Here is a 15706-nt window from a genome sequence, read left to right as displayed (position 1 = left end):
GAGGGCAACGAGAGGACACTACAAAAGAATGAAAAAGAAAAGAAGAAGAGGGTTTAATGTTTGAATAGACTGAACACTGTATTACAAGGAAGACAAGATAACAAACATTAAGATTATCCAAGACGGACTGTTACAACATGCATTTTAAGAAAATATTAAAGTAAAATAGAAGTAATAGTTTCCTAATTTACCTTCTGTTGATCTCATTTTAAACAGAAGAAATATTCAAAGGATAGTAGAAGTGACTAGCATAAAATAATACTTACAGTATAAATATTTGTGCTGCATTGCACCGAAAGAAACTATTAGCATTATATTGCTACACAGATTATCCGACGTGCTTTATCTTGCACAAAAAACTGAACATTTACTAAAACTTAAAATGGAATACTATCTTCTGAAGTTCATTCGTTGATAGTCTTTCGATCGTTATATTATTCACTCAGGAAGCTTCACACACACAGAGACATTGTAATGCTATTAGTTCCTTTGGGTTAAATGCACTCTGGAAAAATATTTGATTCACACTCTCTTCAAACTGGGTCATGTCTATTAACTAAACGGCAAAGCCTGATTGTTGAAATTTCGTGTTCGTCGGGTAGACATAGATGACGCACAGGTGAAAAGGCGGAGCGTGATTGGTCGGTTATGTCTCATCGATGCGCTGTCGTGGCTATGTCGGGTAGACAAGCTAAAGGCACCTCTTAAGTTTCCGACAGTATGTCCATTCCACCTGACAAAGGCACGATAAAGCAGCGATAAGACATAGCCGACCAATCACGCTCCGCCTTTTAACCTATGTCATCTACGCCTGCTAGACAATCACAAAATTTCAACAATCAGGCTGCGAGTTAATTGTAACCCAGATCTGGCATAAAAAGTAAACAGTCGAATCATTTTTTCTACTTTTATGGTGCAGATCGTTTGCCTTTCACGGCGGCGCCGATAAATAATTTTAAATAATCTTGGAACACGTGATGGTGATAAAATATTTTAAAATACTATACAGTATAAGAAAAATAGCAATCGTAAAAAATCAACTAAAGGTTCTATAACGTAGGTAAATTAATTCGATATCCCCGTAAAACCTTACTATTCAGGAACGGACCATAGTATTTTTCGTTTTCATCATAGTGTTTTCCGACTATAACTCAGGACTCATAATGAAGAAAAAGACGAATTGATAAAAAAATGCCTCTATAGCCCCACTTCGAGACAATTGAAGGGCTACCAGGGGGTTAGTGACTTTTTCGAGGGTTGATGTCGCCGTTGACATTAGTCGTAGAAAATTAATATTTGGAGACTATTGTCTTCTTCTCTGTAGAATTTGACCATGAAAACGCGATCTTGCAACTAGTGAAACAGACCACTGGACAAGGTAAGAACTAAGCACCCCCGTTACGTGTTTTTATCGAATTAAATTATTTTCGATTCATTTTCCAATGAGCAGATTTTCTCGCAATGTTGAATTTTTTTGGACAAATTCACAAACTCTAACATTATTCCTATTGAGAAAAAAAATTGTTATTACATACAATTTAACACCGGATTCAGAGATCCGACTTAGGCAGTTCGGTGAGTTGACATCAGGCAGAACGAACCGGAGTTATGATAGAACCAACAATTTAGGTGCTTTATTTTATAAGACATCTCTTTGAAGCAATCATACTGCCAAAATGTCTTGCTTTTTCAAACGATGTCGGGTGAAATCAATCAAACTTCCTTTCAGTGTAATATTTCCTTGTTAAGACGATTTTTTTAAATTCTTAACCTTTTCGACTGCACTGGAAAAAAAAAACACATTGGATCTAGTGTCCAGACTCTTAAAAACATCGACAAGAAAAAACACTCTTGATTCAAGCAGATGATTTAAGCTTAAATCAAAAGGAAATCCGCTCAAATTAAGAGGCTTGGTTCTTGATTTAAGCTAGATTCTGATTGAATCAAGAGTACTTTTTCTTGTCGATGTTTTTAAGAGTCTGGACTCTAGATCCAATGTGTTTTTTTCCAGTGTTCTGCGAGACACTTCCATGGCGAGAAATCACGTTTTGGGGTACTTAATTCTTATTCTGTCGAGTGATCTGAGAGAGCTGGACAGCGATTGTTGTGATCCAGCTTTGTGGCAGTTGACGACGTTCGACTTAATCGTATCCACGTCTTTCAATTTGTGCGCCGTTTGAATGTGCTTCACCACGTTCCCCTTCCACTTGGACCGGTACTCGCAGATTTTGCAACGGAATTTCGGTTCGGCCCCGCAAAGGTATTTGATGTGCGTTATTAGGTTTGCGTACCATTTATACGACCGCCCGCAAATGGCACACTCGAATCTCAACTCTGAAAAAATAATCAGTCGAGGTTAATTTCGAACGAGATACGAGTATGTTGAAAACGAAGCAGCCCGTGACAACACATGCACTTTTAAAAAAAAAATAATACTCGACGGCGTAAGTCCGCAATCACATACACTGGGAAAAAAAAGCACATTGGATCTAGAGTCCAGACTCTTGAAAACATTGACAAGAAAAAGGACTCTTGATTCGATCAGATTTAAGCTTAAATCAAAAGGAAATCCGCTCAAATTAAGAGGCTTGGTTCTTGATTTACGCTTAAATCTGATTGAATCAAGAGTTTTTTTTCTTGTCGATGTTTGTAAGAGTCTAGACTCTAGATCCAATGTGTTTTTTCCCAGTGTGTCTTGTTTGCGGTGTCTGAAAATCTCCGTCTCTATGTTCTAAGGGAGAACAAATCGACATCATTCCTTACAGTTTTTGCAGGATTCGCTTCGCGCGGAGAAGAAAAATCACGGCAGTTTTAAAGAATTGCCGTTGAGTAGTTTCCCGTTTAAAAAATAAAGTATGACAGGAAATCTGCGACGTCGCAAACCGAGTTATGTGATTGCTGACTTATACCGTCGAACGGCGGGTATTAAGATTAGAAAAGAACCAATTCACTGAGACGTTTCACCTAAAACACCACAGCCTTCTTCCGTGGGACAAAGCTATAGAAAAAAATTTAAAAAATAGTACCAGGTTACACCGTCCCAAAAGAGACGATATTATGAAAAACTTTTGATAACAAGGTCATTTCCAGCCGAAACGTCTTTGTGAAGGTGTTCTTTTCGAGCCTCGTTGCCCGCAGTTGTATTTTTTTAAAAGTAAATTTGGAAGTTAATGCAAATTGATAAGAGATATCTAACATTTAAACGGATTACATTTTGCAATAAAAAGCTACTAGTTTTGGATCATCCATAAAAGCACCTATCTGCGTGGGGGTGGGGAGGATCGAAATGAGAGAGGGGATGGGAGAAAAGGAAGCAGGAGAAACATGTGAAGAAAAGGTCAAAAAGGAACGAAGGAAGAGGGATAGAAAGAAAAGAGGAGATAGAATAGGAAAGAAGATGAGAAAATAGAGGGGTAAAATACGGAAATGAAGTTGAAGAGGAGGAGGAGGAGGAGGAGGAGGAGGAGGAGGAGGAGGAGGAGGAGGAGGAGGAGGAGGAGGAGGAGGAGGAGGAGGAGGAGGAGGAGGAGCAAAAAGAGATATGAGATGAAAAAAATAAGAAAGGATAAGAAGAAGAGAAAAAATAAGAAAGCGAAGCAAATTTGTAATCTTGATCAATATAAAGCTGTTTAAACGCAGAAATGCAATTTTTTATGATTTCAGGTCATCGGCCTCCTGAGATCAGTGTGTTATGTTTCCGTCAACAGGATCATTTGAGGCAGCAAATGGAAGAGTAATTGATTAAAACAGTCAGTGGAAAAAAGTTAATTTTGATTTATTCAGTGAGAAAACAAAAAGAATACAAATACAACAAAATACTGTTACGCACTGGTACTGATCGTAAGTCCTTACAATTAAAATATAAAATATAAGACAAAAGGAATGGGAGAAATCATGATTGTTTTAATACGTAGATCAGTTGTTTTTAAAAAGAAAAAAAATTGTATTTAAACATTTAAGCTTTCGTTGGTATGAACTCGCCGATTCTGGACAACTTGGAATATGAGAGGTATACAAGAAAATATTTAATCGGCATTTAGACTTATTAATACTGTTAATGGTCGCGTACACCTCAGAGCAATGATACAAGCGACACAAACCATTTTAATTGTAGATTTAATGGCTCTAATAATACAAGTATTGAGACAATCTGAAAGATGTCATTTTAAAAAATAAATCTACTAATTTTTTAATTGGATAAGTAATACTGCTAGTTTCTGCGAAAATGGGTGCTGTTAATAAATGTACCTAAAGAGGAGGCAAAAAAGGAACAAAATTCAAGGTAATTCCAAATTTTTACCATTACGGACGATTAAAATAACTCAATGCACGCTCAGGGGGACTCATAAGATACGACCATACGTTTATCACGGAGAAACGCTCATGGTGGGTTCGACGTCCAACCTACTTTTCTGCCGAGCTAGCGAAGAGAGCAGTAAGTGCATTTCTGTATGAGCCATGATTAACACATGCTGTTGTGTACCTCGAGGTTCATCCCAGCATACACTTACTGCTCTCTTCGCTGAGCAGTAAGTGCATTTCTGTATGAGCCATGATTAACACATGCTGTTGTGTACCTCGAGGTTCATCCCAGCATGCATTTACTGCTCACTTCGCTGAGCAGTAAGTGCATTTCTGTATGAACCGTGATTAACATATGCTGTTGTGTGCCTCGAGGTTCATCCCAGCATGCACTTACTGCTCTCTTTGTTGACCAGTAAGTGCATTTCTGTATGAGCCATGATTAACACATGCTGTTATGTGCCTCGAGGTTCATCCCAGCATGCACTTACTGCTCTCTTCGCTGAGCAGGAAGTGCACTTCTGTATGAGCCATGATTAATACATGCTGTTATGTGCCTCGAGGTTCATCCCAGCATGCACTTACTGCTCTCTTTGTTGACCAGTAAGTGCATTTCTGTATGAGCCATGATTAACACATGCTGTTATGTGCCTCGAGGTTCATCCCAGCATGCACTTACTGCTCTCTTCGCTGAGCAGGAAGTGCACTTCTGTATGAGCCATGATTAATACATGCTGTTATGTGCCTCGAGGTTCATCCCAGCATGCACTTACTGCTCTCTGCGCTACCACGATAGTTTTCTAGTTGTACACTTACAATGTTACTAAAGTGGTAACAATAATTTTTGTTCCACTGAAAATGCAACATTGAAACTGCTCGAAAAGTAAGTGGGACCTAGAATCCACAATACTCCGCGATTCATAAGAGATCAACGATGAAGCATAATAAATGTTGTGAAGAGTAACACGACACGAAGGGATTATGAAAATCATGATTCGTGGTTGTGGATTTCGAGTTTCCAATCCCCCCAACCTTCGCCTGTACGGTCAAACGTTGTTACTGTTTGTCTCTGCAAAAGGTTGTCCATTAATAAACAAACGTTTTCTGTTTAATTGCTGCTTGAGGTCTAAACGTGATTGGAGAGTAAGAAACCTACAGCTAAGTATACGGCAAATGAAATTTGAATTTTGCAATCTTTAAAGGAGGCTGAACCTCTCGAAATCATTTTAACTGAAATTCTTACGGAAATAGTGAGGTTCATTTTTTTGACGTTAAAAACTTAAGTTAAAAAGTATCACAGGATTCCATTGACACAACAGTCGACTTACTGTGGTATACGTGGGTAAAAGTAACTTATCACCAACAAATAACAAGGAAAAGAAAGGGAAAAACTCAACGAAAATGTTTCGGAGCATTCAGTTGTTTGATAAAAAGACGAAAAATCGAAGATTTGTCAAAAATATTTTGAAATTATTTGCAGAAATTTTTCCTGCTGGGAAAAGTGTGCTCCGATAGCAAATTCTAGACGAAGGGCTTGCATTGTTGAACATATTTGACCGGAATCAGTGTTACTGTGTTTATGCTGTCTGATTTCGTCTCATATTTGATTCTTTGAAAGAAAACTGAGCCATTCAAAACGTCCGATAGGGAACTAAGGATCAGAGTAACACCCTAACACCATTCTAGTCTTGTTAACATTATTGCTTCTCGTTAGAGGCAGGAACTCAGAGTGAGAGAACTAATACTGTCCTATTTTGAAAATCGACTAGTAACATATTTTGATTTAGGATGAAGAGTTCTTTTTCAGGGATTCTGAGGAGGGGAAAAATTTGCACACGTGAGCTGAATCTTTGGGTCCGACTTTGCTCAGCTGCTTCTCTAGTATACGTAGATAATTTTTCTGCACGTTCACTGTCTACAATTTGACAAATATGGCAAAAAATTAAATGTTTAGCACTTCCAGACATTGTGTATAAACCATTTGGGATTTCTTTTCGGGGATAGCATTCCGTCATTTAGATTGCTGTGATCAGTCAACAAAAATGTTAGTTGAATTGATAAAATTTCCAAGGTATCAAGGGATAATAATGGCACCATATAGTCTGTTGGATAAACTGCGATTTCTTTATCAGTGGATGGGGGTCCCTAAATTACGTAACTCTTGAGATTGAGAGGGGGGGGGGTCGAGGAGAGCCTAACGCTATTTTGATTTTACGTATTAACGGATAGGGGCCTACGTCACAAAAGCGTTACAAGGGGGGAAGGGGGTCAAAAATACTAAAAAAGTACGTTACGTATTTTAGGGACTGCCCCAAAGCACATTTTTTTAACTGTTTTGCTGCTATACTACGAAACAGACGGATACTGTAAAAATGTGTTCCTATCAAAAATCCCCATGCACAGTTCTAAGATAGCCGAGTTAGTCAGACGATGCACAATGGATCGAGTCCATAGGAGAGGTCGGACAAAATTTGGAAACTTTAAACGCTGATAACTCCGTTTACACAAAACTTTGAGGTTCTAAAAGTGGTTCCATTGGTTTCCTAATGAAAAATTCTTCTCGCGGCATCCCTGAACATTTAAAATGCCAAGAAAGAAACATCAAAATCTGCAGTTTTAGTCAAAAATTTCATGTCCGACCTCTCCTATCGACTCAATCCACTGTGCGACGGCTTGCAGGGACCCAAGCGATTTTTGGGTCGATCAGAGGCGGATCCAGCAATTTGGCAACACCGGATTCCCTCCATTTAAACCTATGTGAAATAATCGATTCTTGTCGGAGCACTTGGCCCCTCCGAGAATCGATAAATTTCCAAAGAATTAAATGGAGAGAAATAATGTTGCCAACTTGCTGGGTCCGCCAACGGGGTCCACCATTCGGGGCCTCCCTAGAGCAAGAATCAGGCGCATGAGATGGACTTCCTTCTGGCATCGATTTTATGGACGAGGAGGAGGTGGTTGGTTAGGTGGTGCTTGAGGAGAGCTTTGTAGGAACAGAGGTGGCACTGGAACTTGCGCTCCTTGCCGCACTCCTTCCGGATGTGGGCTCGGAGCGCCTGAGGACGCTTGTACTGACGCCCGCACTGCTGGCACGGGAACGGAGTGTCGCTGACTCCGAACAGGGCGTCGTTGACTCCGAACTGCGAGGACGAGGAAACGTCCAAGAACGGGAGCTCCAGACTCGGCCGACTCCGCGGCATCCGAGGACTCGACACCCCGAAGCGCACAGACTCAAACGAATTTGCCAGACACTTGACTGCGCAAAACAAAATAAACGAGCACAAGTTAATTATGACCAAGAAACAACGCACCACTTGCTCATACGGCCTTGTCTCCACGAGCCGTTTCGCGAGATTTGTCCCAGGGAAAAATCCCACTTACGAAGTTGGGAAAAATATAGAGTTAATCAGTATTTTTCCCAGTACCAAGTATGGTACTTGTACCCCTAGGACCCACTGAGAGAAGAAGAAGAAGAAGTGAAAACGAATTGTGCGACATTTTATTCATTACAACATTGTTCATGTTTGTTTAGTTAAAATAATGTGTCTAATTGTCAATTGATTGCAATTATTATTTTAATCCCGGTTAAATACTCGACTTTAACTAATTTATCTTCCCGCGCGAAACCAGTCGCAGGACTGAATGAGCCCCGTCCCATGGAGACGGTAACTGGGAAAAATCCCAGAAGTTTCATTCCTGCGATTCGAACTTGGGAAAAATCCCATGAAAACGTCCCGTGGAGACAAGGCCTACTAGAGTACCTACACTGAAAAAAAATGCCCGGCCGTGGAAGCCGTATTTACGGGCTATATAGACATACCGTCCACGTTTCGGGCTTGGTACCCGGAGCAGTCGAAGCTACGGCTCCAATCCTCGGAACTTTCGGCCACAGAGCCCGGAATGGACGGTGTGTCTATATAGTTCGTGACTTTTTTTTCAGTGTACATAGGAAGGGTATGACCATCTCAAGCGTTTTGGTATAGGAAAAGAGTCCCGGATTTCTCACTTATTTCAAACAGTCCACAAGGACAGAAAGACTTTGCTTCATTTGCAACACCACAGTTTTCCCTTATTGGAGACTAAACTCCCACTGGGGGGTTAGAGAGACTTTGAGACGGAAATATTAAATCTGCTTTCAACGTGTTACACCAGGAACATTGGGACTATATTATAGGAGGAAAATTGAATTGGGGAGAAAACAAGAATTTAAAGGGCCATATGATACAAAATCAATATAATTGATTAAAGAATGACAAATTTACAGGTATTGTACAACGTTATTGACAAAATTCAATGATAAAATACATGGTTGTAAGTATTGATTCAGAACTAATGTTAAATTCTGATAAAAATGCATCTTCAAGAGCACCGAATAAAAGCAACCGATAAAGCTTGCCCTGCTGATTAAACAAATGTGAAAATAATTTTTAAGAGTAGAGATTTTCCTAAGGATGACCGGTAAAGCAAAGTTCTACATTGGTTGATCTTTTTCAATTCTTATATCAATCACTGTTGTGTGTTCAGTGTTAGTGTGCGTGTTCTCTGTGTCTCATTATGAGGTGCCTTTTGAGGTTCCCTTTGATTTTTGTGACGTAGGCACATTCGGGGCATTTGAGATCCGGTTCCTTCCCGCATTCGTACAATCTATGACTGCGCAAGGACGAGGGTCTGACGAATTGCCTATTGCAATCGGGACAGGAGAACCTTTTGACGTCACCGAAATTACCTTTCGCACGAACGAGGTAACCTGGGCTCTCCGTATAATACATTAGAGAACTCCCACCTGCAACAAACGAACCTTCAGTCAGTTTGATTATATCTAACATCTTAGAAAAAAACTGCAAATCGTCACCTTCCGGCCAAAGTATCACAAGCGCCATGCGATTTCCGCCGCCATTTTATTTTTTTAAAGAGAAATTTTTCAACGTAGCTGCCCGAAAATTTCACTGAATTCTCGTCGTGCTGCCGATAAAATTCAGTGAAATTTCCCGACAGATTCAACCAACAATTTCCCTGCAAAAAAATAAAACGTCGGCGGAAATTTTTAAACGCATGGAGCTTAAAAATAATTGGGTCAGAAGGTGACAAAATACTGTTACGATAACTTTTAGCGACCTATTTAACTCCACTACATTATAGTTTTTTTCATGAGCAGGAAGTTTAAAATGTATCGAAACACGTTGACAAGTTGGTTAGGATTTACTCTCGATACTTTCCGTTGCGTAAATTGTACTCTACGTGAACTTTTGATATCATAATGTTTATATTCGTGCCTTGTCTAGTGGTCGATTACAGCTCTTCTGTGGGATAATGGGAGAACTTACTGCTGTTCTGTTGTAAAATTGACGTCAATTCATGACCAATTACTGCTTTCCGACCTTAATTCATACTTTGAAAATATGTACGGTGAATTTTGTTGTTGAAGAGGAATCACTTGCAGTTTATTCGAATCAGATTGATGGAATTTTAAAGAGGACTCGCTATTGGTAATGTGGTCTTTTCTAATATCTCCGGTAACACGACAGAGTAATGGTTAACCAGGCGATATTTTGCGATAGAGAACTACTGTTCCTGTCTCATTGTAGAAACATTATACTCGTCATTAGTTCCTCTATGCACATCCTCCAACGGATGAAACCCAAACAAAAAAATATGTCTGCACGTTCTTCTGTGTTGCTTTCAAGAATGAGACAAAAATAGTAGTTCATTATTGCAAAATATAGTCCAACTGTTCATGAAAAATTAGGAACTACCCACGATCTAAAATTTGAGGCAATAGCTTTCAGTAAGACACATGCACTGACAGCCGTTTCCATCAACTTCCGTCAACTTCAAAAAGCCGCACTGAATTCCTGAAGAGTTTAATTCTTACTTTGTTCCTATACTTTGAAGGTTTCATGATTTGCTGTATCTTTGAAATAGTATAGTTAAGCTTCTTAATATGGCACTGTTTTCCTCACAGCTTTCTTTTTTAATCTTTGCAGCGCACATCTTATTATCAGAGATGATGAATCTTGTAAAAAAGACACTTTGGTACTCGGTCAAGTTTGTGTGAATACAACTGAACTAAAAGGACAACTTTATTTTAAGCAACGGTTGAAACTCAAACAAATATATGTATTCACGTTCATGAGATCAGGTCAGTAGGAATTGTGAACTAAATAAACTCAGATGAGAGATTCCAATTACATAAAAACATAATTTCAACTGGAAATATTCTGCAAAATTAGGGGGTAATTATATTCCCCCAGTTGATGATTAATAATTTTAAAAAAAAATAATAATAACTGCATGGATGAAAAGGTGATCGCATGTTACAAAAAATACTGGAGAAATACTAACTTTCAATATTACAGTTTGAAACCAAGGTGGACGAACATCAGAGAAAAAGGCACGAAGGTTACACGCGAGAAGAATTTGCGACATAATTTTTCACGTCAGGGGTAAGATTCGGTGTTTTATTATGGTGTGCCTTTTCAAATTGCCTTTGATTTTCGTATTGTAAGGACAGAGATGACATTTGAAGGTGGGATTTTTTTCACATTCATATTTCGTGTGATTGTACAAAGATTTTTCTCTTCGAAAAGACTTGCCACAAACTTGGCATTCAAATCTTTGTAGAACGGCGAATAGAGGCTGAAGGTTGGGAGCCTCCTTCTGGATATGAGTACCGAAGCCGAAGTTCGAAATTGAGAAACCTGGAACAAAACATAGGAATGATTATTTATCGATTGAAATTATTTCTGGAGGGAAATAAACAGCTTTTAAAAAAAGAGGTACCACCCATGGAAAAAAACGGGGTTGGCACCTAAAAAAGTGAGCATATAAACAGTAAACGTACTTGTTCATTGCTGGTATAGATTGAGAAGTTAATCAATAATGCAATGAGTACTTAAGAAAATGTGCCGAAAAAGTTGAAAGACGTTAGTAAATTTTAGAAGACAGCGGGGGTGCAAAAAGTTTCAAAATCCCTATTGGTCCTCGTGATCTAGAGTTTTTTCCTCGCGGCCAAACTTCTGGTTTGCCTCATCGTAAAACGCCAAATTTCATGAAAAAATATGTGCTACTTTTAGAGTAGTGAGCAAAGAATAAAATAAAAAAAAATTGATGACTTTTAAGTAGATACACTTGCTCTGAGATTTGTCGCAAATTGTAAGAGCTAGGACACCCTCGAAGAACAAAAAAAGAGGAAAAAATTGAGACTTTTTAAAGAATTTTATACTTGCAGTATCTCGAATAGTGGGGACAGTTTCAATGATATCTGGAGGCTTCCCGACTCCTTTTAAAAAAATTTTGTAAATCTACTGGACTTTTGGGTATTGAAGATTGGATTGAAGATTGGAAGATTTTAGCAAGGATCCCAACGGATGAAAAGATACAAAATTATGAGTAAAGTGGAGGATTTTGTGGGCCAAAAGAAGATAAACGATTTGGACTAAGAAGAAAAAAATGCACTTAAAGTCGAGGAACAGTTGCGGAAGGAATGTTCGCGTTTGTTAACAAAACACAGACGCCCAAAAATGTTAACCGCGGTGGTTAAAATTTGAAAGAGGATATTAAAAAATTTCAAGCAAGTGACACAAGCAGATCATATACTTACTGGTTAACAAGCAGTATGAGTTTAATAAGTCATGCGAATCGAGGGAACCATTCTTTTCTAAGAGAGAATATGAGGGAGTATTTATTTCGTTCAACATGTTTTTGCAGTGACGGAGGGAAAAAACTAGATTTTAACTGCTCCAAAGGTTCACAGTGAACACGCGGATTCGCGAAATTTCTGATGATTAATCAAACCCGATCTTGCAAGCGTCACTCAGAACTGTCTGTCGCCGTGAACAGTTGCAGTCGCCTAATGTCACGTGAAAACATAGATACGCGATACAACTATTCGAACCTGAATGTAGTGATCTAGTATCACCCCGAATTGAAGGCGATTTCGATTCCTTGACTTCAATCGCGTAGGCACGTGCACGCGATACTGACTCCACGTAAGAAAAACTCACGGATTCCATTAATTTTCCTGCCTTTGATTATTTTTTACTTTTACTGTCTATTTCATTCTTGTTCTTGATAGGATTTACAACATTTAAGGCCTGTCATCTCCAAAAATGCGCAAATTTTAAACTAATTTTACATTGAAACGCTTGTAATGTTTTCTTCCCGCGGATTCAGATGCGCCTCGCCACGCCGTTCTGGCCAAATTTTAAGGGAAGAGGCAGAAGTTGTCGAAAAAATCGAAAAAATTGCCAGATATCGTTATGAACGACTCATAAGGAAACTGCTTCCTATAAATGCTTGATATAATGGGTCTAATTATTATCTTTTTTGGTCATTTTTGTTCCAAATAATCGTTGGAGACGTTTCAAAGCGTGCACTACAACGGGTTCGGCAGGCCTCTCGATAATCAGTGTTCCTTTTGCACCCCGCGTTGCTTAAGGTGTAAACAACGTGCAACAGATGAGCCGAAACGCCGAGACTGGGTTTGGAGTATTTCCACACTGCAAGAACTGTCAAGGTAACGTTAATTATGCGATTAAGCTCGAGTGGATCGAGGTTTTTTAAGAAAGGAAAGTTTGAGTTAATGCATCGAAAAACTTCAATATCTAGGTTAGCAGCTACTTTCAAAATTTTTTGTTAAACAAATCGTGTTCTATGAGAGAAAAAAAAACAGGGTTTTTCGACGGTTACCACGGTAATAATGTCACACGGGATTCCACGGTAGTGGAACAGTGGATTTTGGTATTATTATTGATGAGCACAGTAGCATAACCATTCTCATAATAGTATGTCCGTGCCCACAATAATATTACGGTGAACACAGTCATATCACCGTGCTCATCGTTACAAGCATCAAAATCCACGGTTCTACTACCGTGGAATCCCGTATGACATTACTACCGTTGTAACGGTAGAATAACTGTGTTTTTTTTCTCGGGTACGGCTTTATAAGCTTACGAAGCCATAGATTTTTCTCGATGAAAGACGAGAACTGGACTGCATTTTGCAATTTGGAACTATAAATTCTGGCTCTTCTGGAAAAACACTTATGTGCATAGGGAAACTAATGGCACATCCGTTGTTTTTAAACCGGGCTAGAATCTATAGGTCCAAATTGCAAAATGTAGTCCAACTTACCTTGTGACGTCGTGTCGGATATTAAACTAAGGTTACATGTGGATGTTGAAGCGACCTCTTCCTCTCCGGGACGCGATGAGGCCGCTGGCGCGGAAATCCCTGCGGCGGTTGGCGTACTTCTCGAAGAGCTTCCCCCTGGGCGGGAGCGTCTTCTTGGGGCTGATGTAGTGCGAGGGCTTGTAATAGGTGTCCTGCTTCTCGTTCGGGAAGAGGGCCACGATCTCTTGGGCCAGCTGGACGAAGCGGTTCTGGTGGATCCGGGTGTCCGGGTGCTCGCTCAGCTCGTGGTCGATGACCATGCCGACGAGCCGGGCTCGGTGGATCTCGCTCAGGGCTCCGTGGTTCCTGTAGTTGGCCAGGATGTTGATCCCCTCCGTCGTCGAGTAGATCACCTCCTCCACCGTGCTCCGCCCCGCCTCCGCGCCCGCCCCGTCCAGCAGCGCCAGGCTGTCCATGTCCCCTGAGAAAAAGTACCCTGAAAATTTCAAACTCACGTCATAGTCGTTCCTTAAACAGCTCCTTCCCTTGACAACATAGAGTCTCTTTATACTGAGAGTCAAGACAACACCCTTCATGGAGTCACAAACGGGAATAAAGATTACAGAAATTGAACGTTTTTCGTAATCTTTGCTCGGCCCATTCTCGAATTCCTTTCTTCGTTCCTTCCCTCATTCCGTTTGCTCCTTGCCGAACCCGTAATTCCCCGGGCCCTCCCAGATTATAATCTTTGCAATCAGTGAAACTGTAATCTTTATTCCCGTTTGTGACACTGTGAAGGCCTAAAATACGGGAACCAATCAGAAATTGATTCACATTGTCTTGACTCTCAGTATAAAGGGACTCTATGACAACACTGGAAAAAAAACACATTGGATCTCGAGTCCAGACTCTTAAAAACATCGACAAGAAAAAATATTCTTGATTCAATCGGATTTTTGCTTGAATCAAGAGCCGAGCCTCTTAATTTGAGCGGATTTCCTTTTGATTTAAGCGAAAATCTGATTGAATCAAGAGTATTTTTTCTTCTCAATGTTTTCAAGAGTCTGGACTCTAGATCCAAAGTGTTTTTTTTCCAGTGCGGAGAAAAAAACTTCGTGCGTGGGACCCGCAGTTGAGGTCATATAGATCTCTGAAGTTTTCTGATCACGCATCCGAAAACTTGAGGTCGAGCTGCCGAAGTTCGGGTCAGACATGGAGGCACTTCGGTATGTACCGGAGAACTTCAGATGTGTGACCCGAACCCTTCGGTATATATCGAGGTACTTCAGATGTCTGACCCGAACTTCGTCAGCTGGACCTCAAGTTTTTAGATACGTGATCCGGAAATTTCAGAGATCCATATGACCTCAACTTCGAGTCCCACACACGAAGTTTTTTTTCCGTGCATTTGGCTTACATTTTGATTTAGGGAGGTTCAAAGATATCCGTAGGGGGCCGTCCCTAAGTGGGCCAGTTGCGCTGGAAACAGAATCGTGTTTTGATGCTTTCTTTTTTTAGCTAAAAATGAGAAGATCTGTCCAAACAGCAACTTTCTACGTTGAATATTAACCGAGATATCGCCCTTTGAAAAGAACGGGTTGACCGCGGTGGTGCATGCATAACATTGTATGCACTACCGCGGCGGATGACGTCATAAATCGAGTTTTTCAAGGCGCGATATCTCGGTTAATATTGAACGTAGAAAGTTGCTGATTGGACAGTTCTTATTGTTTTCAGTTGATCTGCAAGAATAAATCATCAAAACATGATTCTGTGACCAAGGCAACTGACCCATTACGTGACGATTTTTTCGGCATTATTGATCCCCCTCCCCCTTGTAACGCTCTTAGGACGTAGGTCCCTATCCTTTATTACGTAAAAACAAAATGGCGTAACGCTCTCTTCGACCCCCCCTCCCCCCTAGAGCGTTACATAATACATATAGGGATGACTCCTAGCGTATATAGCTTTATAAAAAGGTCCATTTTTGCCACGCGCGGGTAAAATTTGGCGGATTGACATTTGAAATGGATTCTTACGAGGGATTACAATAATTTGCCTCTGAAAAAAATATAAATTATGGAAAAAAAAATTCTAAGGTTTTGACTAACTTGAAGGTTAATGCGAAACTTACTTAAAATTTGCAAAACTCGGGTTGTGTTTTCTGAAAGTCCATTAGAATCTATGTAAATTACGTGAGGCCTCCTATGAAAAGTAGCTGTTCAAGGAGCGACTATGAATACGACCCTAAATCGTAGTTTCGCCAACGAAGGAGCGTAACTTCATTCCT

The 15706-nt window shown here is 40.0% G+C and overlaps 3 protein-coding genes across 3 annotated transcripts in view; all 3 read right to left on the bottom strand.

Annotated features, from left to right (window-relative positions):
* Window positions 1-15706, bottom strand: part of LOC109041050 (uncharacterized) — a 146427-nt gene that overhangs the window by 56151 nt on the left and 74570 nt on the right. The gene's annotated exons all lie outside the window — the stretch shown is intronic.
* LOC109041073 (longitudinals lacking protein, isoforms A/B/D/L-like) lies at window positions 53-10818 on the bottom strand. Its single transcript, XM_072299729.1, has 2 exons — window positions 10645-10818; window positions 53-9085 (listed from the first exon to the last, which is right to left on the bottom strand). The coding sequence occupies exon 2, from the start codon at window positions 7500-7502 to the stop codon at window positions 7203-7205; it is 300 nt and encodes a 99-aa protein (XP_072155830.1). The 5' UTR covers window positions 7503-9085; window positions 10645-10818; the 3' UTR covers window positions 53-7202.
* Window positions 10370-14154, bottom strand: LOC109041072 (uncharacterized). Its single transcript, XM_019057238.2, has 2 exons — window positions 13438-14154; window positions 10370-11000 (listed from the first exon to the last, which is right to left on the bottom strand). The coding sequence occupies exon 1, from the start codon at window positions 14010-14012 to the stop codon at window positions 13470-13472; it is 543 nt and encodes a 180-aa protein (XP_018912783.2). The 5' UTR covers window positions 14013-14154; the 3' UTR covers window positions 10370-11000; window positions 13438-13469.

This window comes from Bemisia tabaci, chromosome 1 (genome assembly GCF_918797505.1).
Source record: "Bemisia tabaci chromosome 1, PGI_BMITA_v3".
NCBI lineage: Eukaryota > Metazoa > Arthropoda > Insecta > Hemiptera > Aleyrodidae > Bemisia > Bemisia tabaci.
The sequence above is the reverse complement of the archived record's forward strand: the minus strand, read 5'-3'. Positions and strand labels throughout refer to the sequence as shown.